This window comes from Populus nigra, chromosome 14 (genome assembly GCF_951802175.1).
Source record: "Populus nigra chromosome 14, ddPopNigr1.1, whole genome shotgun sequence".
NCBI classification, from domain to species: domain Eukaryota; kingdom Viridiplantae; phylum Streptophyta; class Magnoliopsida; order Malpighiales; family Salicaceae; genus Populus; species Populus nigra.
The window spans coordinates 7,597,355-7,615,245 of record NC_084865.1 but is presented as its reverse complement, the minus strand read 5'-3'; the positions used below and the strand labels follow the sequence as shown (position 1 = coordinate 7,615,245).

Below are 17,891 nucleotides of genomic sequence, written 5' to 3'. Positions count from 1 at the left end.
GTTTTGTAGATTGCAGCTTGTGGAAAACTTATAACCAGATTATCTGTAGAAGCTTTAAAGGGCCTGTGGAATGTGAAAATAGAGAACAAATAAGCAAAAACTTGCTTAACAGACTTGTTACAACTCAGGCTGCGATGTACTTCAATCCAGCAGGTTTATGGATGTGGGAATTTGGATTTCTCCTGTTGGAGAAGAGAGATCCATTGTGTGCGGTTGTGGAACCAAGTGAGGAATTTGAGGGTGTGGTACCAAGAGTCCGAAGAAATCGAGAGAGAAAGTAATCAGTGGGAAACTCAATAGCAATATGGTATAGGTGACAGAAATACTATAAGAAAAAGTAGAGTTCTTTAGGGAACAAGCCAGAAGGTTTAAAGGTGAAAAGGTGAATGAAAGGGTATTTGGGATAGATGCCTAGGCTTTGGAAACAAAGAGAAGACATATCATAGTTAAGAAGGAGGTAGTATTGGAGGCTAAATAGTTTGTCTTTGGCCTGCAGGTTGAGAGTGTGGTTAAAAACCATGCCTTGAGCAAGAAGGGGTAAATCATTTGCAGGGAAGTCTTGTTCAGGTAGAGGTGGATTGGAAGAAGAGGCCATAAGGATCAGGGGAAAGAGTAGTTTTTGTGATTTAGGTGGTCTGGTAAGCATGTCTGGGATCAAGTTCTTGGTTTCTTTTATATGGTCGACGGTGAAAGTGTACTTGAAAAACCACTCTGCTAATTTCAGAAGCTGTGATGAGGAAGCATCTTTAGTCGGAACTGTAGCATTTTTGGAAAAGAGGAATAGTCCATGATTACTGTAAAGTGATAAGCTACCAGGTGAAACTTGAATTTTTAGATGCCATACTTTACAGCTAATATTTCCTTGAAAGTGGAGTGATAGTGAGTTTCTGACTCCTTAAAAGACCCGCTTTTGTAACTACATATGTGTTGGTGGCCATTTTTATCTTCAAGGAGGACAGCACTCCAGTACTGGTCACTGACATCAGTTTGGAGGATGCGGTGTCCTGTTGATGGAATGATTAAAGCAGGCAGATTTTGTGTGGCTGTCTTTAATTGTCTGACAGCTTGTGTCTACTTTTCTGTCCAAGGGTCCGCATCTTTTTTAAGCATGAGTTTGAGTGGCCTTTTCATCTATGTAACTCGAGGAATAAAATTTCTGAGATATTGGACAATGCTCAAAAACTGTTGAACTTGCTTTCTTGTGAGGGGGCTATCTGAAAACTTTTGAAATTCTTCAGCTATATGGGTGCTAGGTGTATAAGCACCATTTGCAAAAACCATGCCAAGAAATTCAATTTCCTTTTGACAGATGAGCATCCTGCTTTCAGAAAGCATGATGCCATGTTGGTGAACAAGCTCTGCAAATTGTTTTAACAAAGTAGCATGTGACTCCTCATCTTTTAAGAAAAGTAACACATCATCAATGTAGACTAAAGCTGATGGAAGCATGGGTTCAAATACTTTTATCATGGCTTTTTGAAATAATGAGGGTGCCACTTTGAGACCAAAAGGCATGACTCTCCATTGATAATGATGGTCTGGTATACAGAAACCTGTTTTGTAGCGGTCTTCAGGATGAATGCCGAGTTGCCAAAAACCAGCCTTAAGATCAAACTTGGAGAATACCTTGGCATTGTGAAGGCATGAGAATAAGGTCATTATATTTGGCAAGGGGAACTTATCATCTTGTAGGAAATGATTCAAGGGCTAATAATTAATTACCAGCCTGAGCTTGCCACGTTTCTGTTCAGACCTTTTATTAACATAAAAGGCTTCACAAAACCATGGGGAGTCTGTAGGTTCAATTAATCCTTGGGCCTGTAATTGGGCACATTCCTCTTGAGCTAGCATCTTGTGCTCAGGATTCATCCCGGAGTGACTGGCTTTCGTGGGATTGATGTCCTCATTAATAAAAAACTGTGGATTTTGCCATAATGGATGAGAACATTTAGCAAGAAATTTCTGATGAGAGTTTGAACATGAGTGTTAGATTATTTGAGCTTTGATGAGGGCTATATGGTCTGTAGAAGAGGGTTGCATTTCATAAAGTGAAGGGGTAAAGGTAGTTTGGGCTTGGTAAAGTTCATAAATCTCGTCATCAGAACTTTCATCTGCCATAACTGCTATGGTAACAGGAGTAATCTCATCCGTGAGTGAAAATAAAAATTCCACTTTATCATCATCAGGATTGAACTTTGTGTTTTGGGTCAGGAAATCAATTAGCTTCAAGGACTGGGCCTTCTTTTGTGGACACGTTTTGGCAAAGTGACCTTTGTGCTTACAAATAAAGCATTTGTTGGAGCTGGAAGTGAAGTGCTTGGGGCGTCTAGTATGGCGACATCGTAAGAACTTCCATTTCTTCTGGCGGCCATTAAAAGAAGATCGATGAATTTTCTTGAAATGCTTCTTCTTCTTTAGGGGACAATTGCAATCAGAATTATCTGAGCATTTGATTAGCAAATCTGGTCTTTTGCAAGCACGGAGCATAGTTTTATCAGGCTGTAAGATCTTGGTAAAATATTTGTGTTGATCACACAGTTTGTTGTGCTTCTAACACCTGATGAAATATAGTGCCGAGAGATTGTTGTCAATAACTTATTTTCTAGTTTTGAATAATCTGAAGGTTTCATCGGCTAGATCTCTAGGTATGGATGCCAAAAAGGCATGCTTAAGGCTTGGATCATCGGGACCAGAGAGAATATGGTATCTTCGGCACATTTCTTTAAAATGTCTTTCAAGATCAGATCTCAAATAGGAACAACACTTCATTTTAAAGTACTCATACCGTGCTATTTCCTTATCGTTTAAAGCTTCTCCAAGGAATTCATAATGGAGCCAGCCCAAAGCTTCAGAAAGAGATGCACTGTTTACAAATTACATTTACCAATAATCACCTAAGACATGGAACCAATCCCATAAGGTGCTAGAGAATTTGGCAGAAAACCGTTGCAAGGCATCTCTGAGGGTTGCGTCGTCCTTAAGCTAGTGAGCCATGAGTGAAATTTAAGGATTCTGTCTCGCCATTTGACTCGTGGTATATCATCCAAAGTAAAATAACCACCAGTACTTGGAGAATTGATATGGGGTTGATAATGGCAAGGATTGAGATTTACTTCATCATCACTGCTAACCGGTTCATCCACACTAACTCTTGTGGTAGAAGTTGGAGGAGGCTCTTGCCGAGTTCGTGAGGATTGAGGATCTGTAGGAGGATCAGCCATGAGTAATGGTGGCATGGGACAAGGGTCAGAAGAATCATCTTTAGGAAAATATTCTTCAGAAGTAACAAGCGTTGCGTCATCATGAGTCTCTTCGTCAGATGTATGGGCAAGAGGTTTATGAGTATAGATCTTAGGAATTATCTGTTGGGAATATGTGGTGAGAAAAGACTGAATAGGATTGGAAGGTTGATTTGACTGAATCATAAGTTGATAAAGGTCCTGAGAGTCTTGAAAGGAGTCATCTGGTTCATGCTTTTTTGAGTCAAAAGAGTCAGAGGATGAGGAGATGATAAGGGCTGGTGATCTAGGGTTTTTGGAAATGGTTGGTACTGGGGTTTTCCCTTTATCTCTTTTAGGGAGAGGCTTGAAAAGTTTTTCGGTGTCTGGATTTCCAAATAGTTGAGGTGTAGCAGGTGGAGGTTGTGGGTTGTAAGAAGGGGAATGTTTAGCCCAATAAGGGTCTGGATAATAGGAGGCCATCCTATTCTGTGGAGGTTTAGGAAATGGTAAAGGCTTAGATTTGGATTTGGCCAATTCAGCCTAGAGAGACTTGAGTTGTATTTTGAGAGACTGAATCTCCTGTTCCTTCTGAGGGTCTACATGTTTGCCATTAGAAGCTTGAAGGAGTAAATACCCATGGATGGTGGAGATCCTTTGTTGAATTTCAGCACACAGTTACTCGAGATGGAGAATTCAAGAATCAACAGAGACAGTCATCTTTTTTAGATTAGTCTGCACCGGTCAACCTTAGATTCAATTCTATGAAGAACAGAATTTTGAGCGATGACATTTTGACTTTGCCAATTAAGAACTGCTTCTGGAAAAGTTCGAACCCTGTCTTTGACCTGTTCTTGTAAAGCAGGAAAATCATCATCATAAGATTTTGTAGGTTGATACATGGAGACTGTGGGGACTTGTTCTGGAGATCCCTAAGAGGGAGGAGTATATGTGACAAGGTAGTCAAATTTGCCAGAGGGTTGCCCTAAAGTGTTAATTGTTCGGTCTCCTTGATTGTATCTAACTTTCAGCTTTTGACTGGAGGATTTATGTTTTTGCTTGGGGGAGTCAGTTTCCAAGTCCTCATTACAACAACTCTCACAATTACAAATGTCCCAAAAAACATGGTTGTCCTGAGAAAAGGAATAGACTGGGCGGCCGTACTAAGAAAAGGACTCTACAGGTACTGGAAGAGGAGCTTGAGCGGGTTGCACCATCGAGATGGAGGAGGAAAAGATTCCTGGTGGAGAAGGGGAAGATTCTCCTTTCTTGAAGATGATTTCAACAGTACCATTAGCTTTTTTGGTGAACTCAGGTTCTGTGGATTGTATAGGGATAGAGCTTTGATGTAGCTTTTCATAATTTGTAATCCAAGAAGAAGGGAGTAACTTTTATAAGTCCTCTTTCGGGATTTGCCTCAGGACATAAGTATAGGTAGCTCTTTGATTGGTATCAACAGTGATAAGCAAAGCATCATTGGTAACAAGGAGTACTAAATCAAAGACATGATTTTGGACCCTATAAGCCATTTGATAATGAAAAGTGGCTTGATAGGTGTCTAAAACTTGATCAGCACTAGTGATTTGTAGTTGAACTTTTAAAAAATTATTGTTGTTGTTTGTTTAAACTTATATATATATATATATATTATTTAAAGTATTGTCTTTGTTTACAAAACAATTCAGCCCTATATCAAACCTTATCATTTTAAGTGGTTATAAGGTGACCGAAAATTTTATTGATTAATATCTCAATTTCATGTAGTAATTGATATTATTATTTACTTATTGACATCTAAAAAAACAAGATCCAATATCGGACCTTATTATCCCAAGTTGATTGCTAATTAATAAAAATAAGTAATTCATTAATCAAGAGTTAATTGATACTATTACCCCATAACCAACATCAAAAAATAGTGTCTAATATAAAACCATTTCATCTTGAGTTTGTTAACAACTAATAAAAACAATTAATATAAGGGAAAAAGAGTATGTTACCTCTTTTGTAAATTTTGTATATAAATTTACTGGTTCTCCAGTCTTGTATATTTTTAGATGTGATATATATTTACTTACCTTTGATCAAAAATTAATATAAGGGAAATTTTATTATTATTTCTGTTATTATCTTTTAGGTATTTATTATTATTATTATTATTATTATTATTATACCATTCCATCTAGGGTTAGTTAACAGCTAATAAAAACAATTAATACAAGGATAATTTTATTACTGTTTTTGTTATTATCTTTTAGTAATTTATTTATTTATTTTATTATTATTATTATTATTATTATTATTATTATTATTATTATTATTATCTTTTCAATCATTTTTTATTTTTATTAATTGTTTTAATTTTGTTTTAATTTTTAATCAACATCTAGAAGGTAGAGCTTAATATTATACCATCCTATCTTGGGTTGATTAATTAATTATTATTTTTATTAAGTTTTTTTTAATTTTAATTTTTTATAGAAAATTCAACTTCCATCCATTAAACTCAACGTTCATAGCTTTTGAAAAATTAACAACAAATAAAATGCAATCCAACCAAACAATAATATATATATATATATATATATATATATATATATATATATATATATATATATATATTGTAATATTGATCACTAGTCTTCAACAGCACTTAACAACTACACCGCATCACCAGAGCTCCTCAAACTCGAAGGATAAAACCCAGGGACTCGAGCACCACCACAGTTGCTGCTGCAGGCTCAATGCCTGTTGAAGGTAACACCTCCTTTAATTGGAGATTTAAGGAAGCTAGGCTGCTTGCAAGGAAAATCATCACTATTGTTCACGTGCTGCTGTTGGCTGGAAGCAATCTCTATCGCTGCTCCCGTTGCTGAAACCAGTGCTGTTGTTCATGATTGTTGCTCCTGGTGAGGACAATCACTACTGCTGTTCAGTGGCGGAGCCACAATGAATCAAAAGGGGCAATTGCTTTTTTTTTTTAAGTAATTTTTATATTAAAATATTAATATAATAATTTTATAGGGTTAATTTTCTTTATTAACTACTAATTAAATTAAATTTTTTTTTCTTTTTTCACTTTTGTCCGTCTTTTTTTTTTCAAGTCCAAAACTATTAATTAGTTAAACAAGTAACCTCTTATACTTTATATTTTAGGGAAGTTTCCTTCAACTTTTCTATTTGTTTCATTATCTAATTTTAATTTTATTTATTTATAATTAATTATTGAAAATATTGGGGTTTATAATAATGATTGGGTAATATTATATGCTAATGGATATGAATTGAAATAAGTTTTGATAAATTGATATGTATTTTGCTATGATTTTCATATGAAAAATTATGGTGATGAATTTATTAGTGATTAAAAATGAAGTATAGGACAGCTCAAAAAATTAGAAACATGATAGATAAATTAAAAAGAAAACATTTAATATTTATGTTTAATCTACTTTTACAAAACAATAAGTCAGCAAGAATAATATCAATTTGTGACAATCCTTTTAAGCTATGATTTTAGATGTTATGTACCATATATCAGCATAGAATTGTTTTCAAAAATTTTCCTAGTTCTTGAAAGATTTAGAAATAGATAAATGAAAGTATGTTGTATATATTGAGAAAGATATTTTGAAGGAGATTAAAAATAAAATCATTATAAAACAGTTTTAAAATATAAAAACTTGAAAAAAACAATTATAACATAAGTTTTTTTATTTTAAAAATATTCTTAAATTAATTTTACTTAACTGTACATGTATTTCGAATTAATTTTTTTTATATAACACATGCCTATATAGCCAACAATATCAAATATTTATTATTAATTTGTCCGTCATTTAAAAAAATATGGCTCAACCAATACTGATGCTGCTGCTGAGTAACTGTTCACAGTGCTGAGAAGAGACCCATGTTGCTTGCTCACGGTTGAAGCTGCTATGGCTGCTGCTGGAAAGAGAATCTTCTACTGCTGCTCACGGTTGAAGATGAGAGAAACTGGCTGCTGCTGGAAGGAGGAGCTTCCACTGCTGCTGTGAGGAGAAGCTACTGCTGGACTGAAAGGAGCTGCTGGTCTGCTGCTCACAGTGCTGCTTCCCTGACTGAGAAGATAATCCTGCTGCTTGTTCACGGTCGAACCAGAGCTGCTGATGAAGCTGATCACGTTGCAAGGAGCTATTGGAATTTGCTGCTGATGGCATGACTGAAACTCACGTTGTTGAAACCAGCGCGGCTGCAGTGAGGAGAAGCTCTTCTCTTCCTCCCTCCAGTTACGAATTTCACTTTTGCTGCCCTATTTTTTGCTCAATCAAAATGACAATAGCAAGCTTTGCAACATTTCCAACTTCATTGTCAAACAAAGATGCAACTCTCGGAGGTAGATTATCTGGTGCTATTTGCACATTGTATGGAATTTTCAATATGCAGTCTCTGGTTTGAATGCTTATAGAAGCAAACAATGACCAGTTGTGTGCTGATTTGCCAACGTAAAGCTTTGAAGAAACTTCAATTCTAGCATTCCTTTACAATGCCTATAAATAAATTTATTGAGATGGATAATTGATTAATCAATTAATTTTAATAAATTTATTTAATTTTTTTAGCTAAAGTAATTGGTAACTTATACTTTATACTTAGTAGGCCAAGATAACTTATGGCTACTTGCAAAAGATTTATTTTGATGGAGATGAGAACTCTTCAATGCTTAAACAAAGTATCTTTTTAAAGAGAAAAAATACAAAAATATTTTAAAGAGAGATGCTCTGAAAATATATATGCAGTAGAGAATAAAAATTATGAATCTTTGTTCTGAATGTCTCATGGTATATTTATAGCCCACGAGTTTTATTCTTTTACGAAGAGAAAGTTTGGAGTGTAATCTTACTCTAATAGTATTTAATGAGGGATAAATATTTCTTACATCTATATTAATGTTTGATGAGAATATGGTGAGTTTCTAGAGGACTTTTATACACCTAAAAGGTGCAGGATATTAGGGTTCAAAACATCAAATGTAGCTAAGTCTATAAAGACGGAGTTCTTCTCCAAGGCTAGACTCAAGAGAGGATGATCATTTCATTGGACGTGTCCTATAAAAGATGATCATTACCTTGATTGTCAAAGTTCATGTACCTTGGGTCTAGCATGCTTGCTAGACCCATGTTGTCTTGGACTTAGTGGACCGCCAAGTCCAAGTAACTTGAGTCTCGCATGTTTGTTAGACCTGCATTACCTCATTCTCATGGACGTGCTAAGGGAGGATGATCTATTTAATATTATTTTAATAAACTTTTAAATAAAAAACAAAATTTACTTTAAAAATAACCAAAATATAAAAATGTTCCTTTCTTTTTTTAGTTTAACGTGGGTGTTCGGGCCAACTTGCGCGTACCTCGACTAATCCCATGGGCCCTGAAGTTAACGACCATGTAAGCCTCCAGTGGCCATCATATGAGCAACCACAGGGCTCGAACTTGAGACCACAGAAAGAGTAAACCTTTTAGTTCCAAGCTCTTACCATTAAATCACCGCTTAGATGGTTAAAAATATTCCTTTCTTGCTTTAACGTTGGTTAAACAATTTTTTTTATTTTTTATTTTTATTTTTTTGGCTGTTTCAGCTTGTCGGCCAGTTCAGTTTTTTTTTTTTTTCCCATCGTTTTAAGCATAAGTTTGCACAGTATTCTAGAAAAAAACAACGAATTCTCTTAACGGTGAAATCTTTTTTTAATAAAATACTCAAAACCTTGTATCAGATTGGCTCCACCACGTGGCAAACTATAAAATTAGTGGCGAAACTTTTAACACTTTTTTATCTATCATTGGAGATATTCCTTTTTTATATATATAAACTTTGAAAGGCAGCAAACGTTTTCTTAAACGGCGAGGTCCTCTCTATACGCCATGAATTTCCCAGTAGTAGATCTGTTCTTACAGTGATGGTATTTACAAGTTATTGTTGATTTCAGTACCGGAGGGCACGTCATGCTAGCTAGCGACCACCTTTGATCGAGCTGCTCAACTCTTCCCCCAACACCAACTAACCCGATCCTCGTCTCATTAGGCCAACCCCAGTCTTGCTTCCTTAATTAGGTCTAAACCAGAAAAAAAATCATGAGAAGATAGTGTTTGTTAGTCAATAATAACAACAAATAAATAAATAAAAATTTATCCGGGATGAAGTTAGGTTAAAAATCATGAGAAGATAGTGTTTTTTTTTTCATGGGTAAAAAATGGACGGAAGAACTAACTATTCTCATCCAAAGGTGGAACGTGCCTTGGGAATTCCTCATTTGTTTTTAGTTTTATTTATAATTTATAATAATTAAAGCCAACTTCTAGACTGAGCAGCAAAAGTCAATGGGCTTTTAGTCTTGGAACAATGTCTGAATAAAGTTCTAATAAAAAATGGTCAAAGGGTGTGGACCACCCAGAAGGAAATATAGGACTAATTAAAGGACTGTATGCTGACCTTTTTGTTATGTTAATTATCGCCCTAAGTTCTACACATGGGATTGGTGCCACAACTCCCAAGAAAATATTCAGAAATTTAGCTGGTGCCTCAGGCTGAGCTGGCTTTAATTAAAAATAATATTTTTTTAGATTTGTTTTTTATGATGAACAATTAGGTGTAACGCATCCATCAATAATGTTTGGTCAAGGCGGATTACTTAAAGAAAAGAGGAGGAGTTGACAAAAAAATAATAATATCAGTATTGATGCTAACTTTTAGAATGATAGTAAATCATTTAATCAAATATGGAGCTGCACACAAGAAGCAAGACCTCATTGGAATTATAATCATAAAACCCCATTTTCAAAACAAATTTGAAGGTGCTGAGTTTGTTTGTTTTCAAGAGTTCTTTTATTTTCATAATATGCGTTTTTTCGCTCATGTGTTTTAAGGCGGTATCTGTTTTTGTGATGACACCGTACTTTTTAAAAAATTAAAATTTTCCTCTTCAAATTAGATTTTTAGTGTTTTTTGAATTGTTTTAATGTGCTGATGTCAAAAATAAATTTTTAAAAATAAAAATTATTACAATCATATATTTTCAAACGAAAAATACTTTTAAAAGTAACTGCTACCATAATACCAAATACTCCTTTGTTGATTTTTTTTTCAATATTGATTAGTTAAGAAAACAATATGTTGGTTCTCTTTTTGATTTTTTAGTAAATTAAATGTTTTCTTTAATTTTAACAATTAATGTAATTTAATTAGGTTAGTGATTGTGTACTCAATAACTTTGTTTAAGTTATATCAATACTATAATTAGTAAAACAAGATTCAAGTCTCAATAACTATAATTTTAGTAAATTAAATGTTTTCTTTATTAATATGATGCATGTATTTTTGTGGAAAATATATTTCAATTTATGTTTTTCTCAATTCCTTTTATATTTTCGTCACTAATAAATCAAAGATTCAAAAGCATTAATTAAGAAATGTATAGGAAAACAATAAATTAATATTTTTAATAGTTAAAACAGATTTTTAAAATTATTTTGAAATATAATGCAAACGTGTATTAATTCATGATCAATTAGACATAATTCCACAATCAATGCCAGATTCATTGCTCTTAACACGTTTTGCTGTACATATTTACACAATTTCTTTCCTCATCCTTGAAAATTCTTTATTCTCCCGGTCCAGAAGCAGTTTTAATTTCAACTTTTAAAAATATAAATGTTCAATAAATATTTTGTTTTGAGAAAAGAAAATGTAAAAACTAATTATAAGAAGAAGAAATATCTTTCCTACTTCTTTAAGATAAACTTAATTAATAAGCTCTCTCATAAATATATGATAAATTGTTGTATTTTCAATTAAAATATACTTTTGCATAAATATATATATATTAATTTGATGTTTTTCAAGTAAAAAATAATTAAAAAAAACTTTAAAAATTAGCCTAATGGGTAAGTTGTATGTTTCTCATTATGATGTCTTGTTCAAAGTCTAAGGATGATGATGGCAAGGAGTAGATGGGGAGAAAGGGATTTATAGTTGTAAATAGTTTATTGATTGTGCTCTTGCTGCAGCTTGTATCTAAAATTATTTTGGAAGTCGTAAGAAAATAATATCTAAACAATCAATTTTTTTTTGACATTATTGTATAATAATTTAGATTTGAAAAATCTCACCTTGATTTTTTTTATTTAATTTGAATTTTAAATTAAATCATGTATGAGCTATTTCGACGTGATCTTATCAACTAAAAAAGTTACAAAAACAAAATCAAGGAAACAAAAGCATGTTCAGCCCAGCTAAACCCCTTAAAACCGCAATTTGAGTTATCTGTTTTGATTGAATTATTTTTTTATTTTATTTTATAATAAAAGATATAGAAATAAATTCACAAAAAACTTAATATTAAATGATAAAGATCAATACAAATTTAATATTAAAAAATTAATTTAAAAAAAACTAACAAATAAAAAAAACAAAACAAAAAATCTAATGACTAATAAAAAAAATCATGGGTCTCTTATAAAAAAAACCTAGGTGCATGCGCATGTGAAGCACGCATGTCTAAGCTTTTTTTATATAAAAATATCTTTAAAAAATATATAAACTACAAGCCGGTTTATGAAATAAAAATAATTTTACTCCCACAACAAAATTGTTATAAAAAATTAATAAAGTTAAAAGAAGAGTATAATAACATTGTTCTCTGGTAATATAATCAATTAAATGAACCCATATTTTTTAGTTGTATTTATAATTATAATATAAATAAAATAATAATAAAATAAGTCCCAAAATATCAAAACTCAAATTTTATCTCATTTCAAAAAAATTCTCAGGCAAACGGATTTTATATGGTTAAAAATGAAGGGGGGGAAAGAGAGGATAAAAAACTATAATCCGATTGGACAAGGAGCACCTTCTTTCTAATTATAATTTCCTGTCTACCTCCTCAAACTGAGGACGTTATCTTTATGTATATTTAAAACTGACCAGAGGAGGGAGGTGTCTTTAGTAGCCAAGTAAATAAATAAAAAAAACTCCAAATGCAAAGTAGCAGAGGGAATACAAAACAGGACTGATTCTCTGTTGCCTGTTCTTCTTTTGTTTATTGGGTTCCTCTAATCTCCAAAGGTAAATAAAACCTTGTTTCTTTGTACTCGCTTGCCTGCGTTGACCCTCTCTTCTCGTCTCTTCACCCTTCCTTTCTCCCTCTCTCTCTCTTGACATAAACTTCCATTTTTTTTCATTTCAGACCAAACAACCCCTTCATTTTTATCACTCATTCATCTCTGCTCTGTTTCCTCTGTGCTTGTTTTAATAGGATGAAAGTGCTGTTAGGTCTGTCTTTAACGGGTGTTTTTGGAGGTGTAGTGGTTGAGGCAGCAACTGAAAGTAGTGCTACGACAAGGCAGCTTGATCAAACACCAACATGGGCTGTTGCTAGTGTTTGTGCTGTTATTATCATCATTTCTATTCTCTTGGAAAAAATTCTTCACAAAGTTGGAACAGTAAGCTTTTATATGTCTGTGTAAATGTTGTCTGTAATGCTTTTCTTTAATTTTGTATGAGTTTCTTGGTGCTCTTCGACTGTTTTTCCTTCTTGGTAGTACAGTTTAGTGGATACTGATATCACCAGATTATTTAGTTTCTTCCTTTTTTTATATAAAAAAAACTCTGCTATAATTCTTCTTTATTCTTGTTATATGGGGAGTTTAAACAATCTATGCTATATCTGTTCTTAATTATGTAGAAAGAACTGACAACTCGAAGTCACAGAAAAACACTGCTCTCTCTCTCTGGTGGCCTTTTTTTTTTTTTTTTTGCTGCTTAAATTTCGTTGAATTTCCCTTTACTGCTATGAGAAAAATGATTTTTTTTTTCGTTTTGCTTTATCCTTGTTTCCTCTAATGTTAGCTTTACTTGGTTAAAAGAATAGTTTTTTTTTTCCTGTCAATTTAGGGATTTGTTCTTTGAGTCTCGCTAATTTTCCAATTTTTTATTTTATTTTCAATTCAGTGGTTTACAGAAAAGCACAAGCAAGCTTTGTTTGAAGCCTTGGAGAAGGTTAAAGCTGGTAAAGAACCAAGCTTTCTATTTCACTAGTACTAATGATCATGATTCTCTCCTTTGGCCTTGACTTTTTGCTTAATGTTTTTTTATGTGCTCCTTTAGTGGGAATGTTATTAGGAAATTCTGAGTTTGGAATGATTATTGCAGAGCTGATGATTCTAGGGTTCATTTCACTGCTCCTGACTTTTGGGCAGTATAACATTGCAAAAATCTGTGTTCCCCAAGATGTTGCAGGCACCATGTTGCCTTGTAAGAAACAAGGTGTAACTGATAAAAGTAGTAGCACCAAAGGGGAAGAGGAACCTGGACGGAGACTTTTGTGGTTTGATCGTAGATTTCTAGCTGGTGCTAAGGGCGCAGTAAAATGCAAGGATGTAAGTGCATATGCTGCAAAACTTGCTGTTTGTTGAAAATTTAAGATCTTCTATTGGCTTTAGATAAATGGGCAAGTTTAAAGTCTATCGATGAAAGTTTTTGTCATGACTAGCATGCAAGATTTGGGCGCGGTAAATGCATCAGTAATGGCCCTGCATTGTATAAAAGAAGCTGAACAGTGTTTAAATGACAACCATTTAAAGCATTATTTTACTGGAAACAAATCCAAAGAATGCTTTCTAGTGGAAGGTGGGGGAGTAGGTATGGGCATGCTAAAGCTAAATTACATGATATTTGATGCTTTTATATGTATTTTCATTAAGCCAACTAGTTTAGTTGCATGCTTAGAAGTTTCAGAAAAATCCCACATGTTTTTGGAATGAACTCGTTGTTTTGATGTCAAGAATATACTGTGGGCTGTGAAATGCATTTCATTCTTGAAAAATGATTCACATAAGCTAATTGGTTGATACTTGATGGATACTGATAGGTGTAAACATGGTATGACACACCTTAGATCTGACCCATCAATTTTCATCTTGAGTTTCCTCAGTTACCGTCACAATTTAGACCACGACAATACAGAACTAACATTGAAGCAACGAAGTGATAATACGAGGAAAGAATGTTATCACATTCTGGTGTTTAATGAGATTGATAATCGATGCTGTTGGGTATAATGCAGATCTAACATTGAATAGGCATTCTGGAACTAATTGTCTGAGGACATGCCAAATTTGATTGAAAACAGAGTACATTCTATTGTGGGATCTTGAATTAATCTAAAGCAATGGAAGAAACTGCTTGCTGCTTAAGGATATTTGTTCCTGGTATTGAAATTTAATGTTATCCATCACATTTGGGCATCCTCAAGAGAGCTCATAATAAGTTGTGAGAACATAAACCTGTGTTTATCCAAGTCTAAAGATCCTTCTTTTCCTTTTATGAAATATTTTATGGTACGCATTACTACATGCTTTTGAACAGTTTCTTCAAGTGTTGTAACTAGATAATCATTCCACAAGTTTGTGCCATAAGTAATTTTCTTGTTGCTGCTTTACAGTAATTAATTTTTATACCAACATTTATTACTCACATTGATTAAGTTGGATATTAAAATTTGTCTTCATTACTGTACGAGAGGATAACATTGAACCATATCTTGCTCAAAATGATAACTATTCTGAATTTGTCCTGCAGGGATACGAACAACTCATAACTGTTGATGGGTTGCATCAATTACACATCCTCATATTCTTTTTAGCATGCTTTCATGTGTTATTTAGTGTTATTACAATGACACTTGGGAGACTAAAGGTATGGAAATGTTCTTTTTCTTACACTTTCCTTTATGCTAGGCTATCCATACACTCATCCAATTGCCTGGATTGGTTATGTGCATTACTGGAAAATAAAAAACCTATGGTAATGAATAAACTAGAAATATTTTGTCTAATTTTAGGTAGACAAGCCTGTTGACAAACCTATCTCTGTCCCTGACCCTTAATGTGATGCATTGAGTCAAATTCACAGTTGGTAGTAAGCACTTACTTTTTACAGACTCGCGCCTGGAAACGGTGGGAGCTGGAGACTTTGTCCCATGATTATGAGTTCTCAAATGGTATGCTGTCTTATCTTAAAGGCCAGGCTCCCTGTTTATGTTATAGCTTGAACTTTTCTTCATCAAGTCCAAACATTATACTTGAATACCAGGGTTTGTATGCTCAGTTGGATATTATCTTATGCACAGATCCTTCAAGATTCAGGCTTACTCACGAGACATCTTTTGTGAGATCACACACCAGTTTCTGGACTAGAATTCCTTTCTTCTTTTATGTTGTAAGGATTATATCACTTAACTAGCATGTTTTTTTTTTTTGGTGTGTGTGCATGTGGTAGAGCAGTATGGTCTCAACTTGTTTGTATCTATTGCAGGGATGCTTTATCCGACAATTTTTCATATCTGTTAGCAAGTCTGACTACTTGACATTGCGCAATGGATTCATCACAGTGAGTCTTCGTATGGTCAAATTTAATTATTCACTGTTGGATTGCCGCTTTCTATTTTTGACATTGCCATTTTTACGTAGGTCCATTTAGCTCCTGGAAGTAAGTTTAACTTCCAAAAATACATCAAAAGGTCATTGGAAGATGACTTCAAGTTAGTTGTGGGAGTAAGGTAATAGTTCATTTATTATCTCTCTCTTCATGTTATATTTCTTTGGTTACACAAGATTTCAAATATATGCATCTTGATTTAAATTGATTTGTTGGCAGTCCTGTTCTGTGGGCATCCTTTGTTATTTTCTTGCTTCTGAATGTTAATGGTAAGTTCCTCTCCCATGTAAATTTTTAGAGCAAATAAGCACTTAAAATTTGAATTTGAAGACAGTTTGATATGTTCGCGTTCCGTTACAGGATTGCAGGCTTTGTTCTGGGCTTCTATAATACCTGTGATTGTAAGAAATCTATTCCCAGTGACCAAGTTTCCAGATCAGAGAAAATATCATTGTTCTGACCATTTATTGTTGCAGATTATCCTAGCAGTTGGCACAAAACTTCAGGCCATTTTGACGATGATGGCTCTTGAAATCACTGACAGACATGCAGTAGTCCAAGGGATGCCTCTTGTTCAAGCCTCAGACAAATACTTCTGGTTTGGTCGGCCTCAGTTACTTCTTCATCTTATCCATTTTGCTTTGTTTCAGGTACAGTATGGCTGCCTCTGCAAATACTAAACCTTACATTACATATACTTAAAATGACATGGTTAATTTTAGATTCTTGAATATCAAGATTCTTTGCTTTATTCATATTACTCAAACTTTAAGTGTGCTAATTGTCATGTTCTTTATATCTTGGTGCTTGCAGAATGCATTCCAGATAACATATTTCCTGTGGATATGGGTAATTAACTGTTTTCAGCAACTCTATTTTGCAATAATGGATTGCCTGCTCCCATTCTCTACTCCATATCTATCCATTGCTCAACATTGATGTTCTATATATGCAGTATTCGTTTGGGTTGAAGTCTTGTTTCCATGCCAATTTTGATCTTGTTATAGCCAAAGTTGCTTTGGGGTAAGCATTGGTTTTTCCCCCCATCAATAGATTGCCATTTCCAGTAATAAATCCATCACAAACATGTTGTAGAGGCTTTGAAAATTAACAGTATCCTAACTTCAACATGGAGAAGACCATGTTTTGGACATTAGTCTTTATTTCAAATTGAACTGATAGACTGAATTTCCGTGGCCTTGCAGGGTTGGAGCTCTAATTCTGTGCAGTTACATCACACTTCCTCTATATGCCCTTGTAACTCAGGTACCTTTAAATTTCCAAGAGCTTACAAGACAAGCTCTTCTGTTGGAATGAAGATGATCGAGTAAAATACTGCAAAAGGAAGTTCTAACTTCAAAAGGATCATTTGTTCCTAAAGCAAGCCTTTGATCAACCAAAAAATAATCTCCTCATTACTAGAAATGATAGCATGGGTTTCAATAATATCATAGCAAAACCTAAAAGATGCTGGCACTAAAGAGTCCTCGTCTCCGAGGACCTATAGCCTTATTCGTAGATAAACTTTGTATCGTTTGTGCTTCTTCTCTTTCCCATCGCTTGTTTCTCACAGGTTTTTTTACGGTTTCCCGGATACTAATCTTTATCGGTGGACACTCTCAGATGGGTTCGCGTATGAAGAAATCAGTCTTCGACGATCAAACATCCAAGGCTCTGAAGAAGTGGCACATGCTTGTGAAGAAGAGGCATGCGAAAGGAGGAAAGACTCCTTCTCGGACGCTGGGAAGTGTAAGCCCAAGCGTGTCTTCTGTCTCTTCCGCACACGCATTGCAACGATTCAAAACAACCGGGCACTCAACGCGGTCATCATACACTTTCGATGATCAAGACGAGTCCGATTTAGAAGCCGAGGCATCGTCACCCACAACAGCAACAACCAGTTTTATTGTGAGAATGGATGATGATGATGATGATGTTACGGAAGTTGATGTGCCGCGCCAAGAAGAGGAAACCACAAATGAAGACGATTTCTCCTTTGCCAAGCCTGCCCCTCCAAAAAAACCATAGTTTGCATAAACTGCAGCATCATCTTCTTGTACATTAGTTTACGAAAGATCATTGTAGATTCAGATAGCGAAATACAATATCGAATTTATATATTTTTTTGTGTGTATATTTACACTCTTTTCAAAAATCTTTCTGGTTTTGAATCTATAATATATCTTTTTTATAGAA

At 34.1% G+C, this 17,891-nt stretch overlaps 1 protein-coding gene across 3 annotated transcripts; it reads left to right on the top strand.

Moving 5' to 3' along the window:
• The first annotated feature begins 12,164 nt into the window (after positions 1-12,164).
• LOC133672532 (MLO-like protein 10) lies at positions 12,165-17,891 on the top strand. 3 transcript variants are annotated; one of them, XM_062092964.1, is made up of 16 exons: positions 12,165-12,323; positions 12,514-12,700; positions 13,209-13,266; positions 13,410-13,636; positions 14,838-14,954; positions 15,198-15,258; positions 15,388-15,476; positions 15,573-15,647; positions 15,728-15,816; positions 15,915-15,964; positions 16,056-16,096; positions 16,172-16,345; positions 16,509-16,544; positions 16,651-16,718; positions 16,901-16,961; positions 17,319-17,891. In XM_062092964.1, exons 2-16 carry the CDS (start codon positions 12,515-12,517, stop codon positions 17,721-17,723), a joined length of 1,737 nt encoding a protein of 578 aa, XP_061948948.1. In that variant the 5' UTR covers positions 12,165-12,323; position 12,514; the 3' UTR covers positions 17,724-17,891. The 3 variants fall into 3 exon arrangements, with proteins under 3 accessions (XP_061948948.1, XP_061948950.1, XP_061948949.1); XM_062092966.1 differs by having other exon boundaries at positions 12,170-12,323; positions 12,564-12,700; XM_062092965.1 differs by having other exon boundaries at positions 12,177-12,700.

Bases quoted from the DNA above. Each gene is read 5' to 3' on its own strand.
- LOC133672532 (XM_062092964.1), top strand. From the start codon at position 12,515: ATGAAAGTGCTGTTAGGTCTGTCTTTAACGGGTGTTTTTGGAGGTGTA. The intron at 13,637-14,837 runs GTAAGTGCATAT...TTTGTCCTGCAG, and splicing joins GCGCAGTAAAATGCAAGGAT to GGATACGAACAACTCATAAC. The intron at 16,719-16,900 runs GTAAGCATTGGT...GTGGCCTTGCAG, and splicing joins ATAGCCAAAGTTGCTTTGGG to GGTTGGAGCTCTAATTCTGT.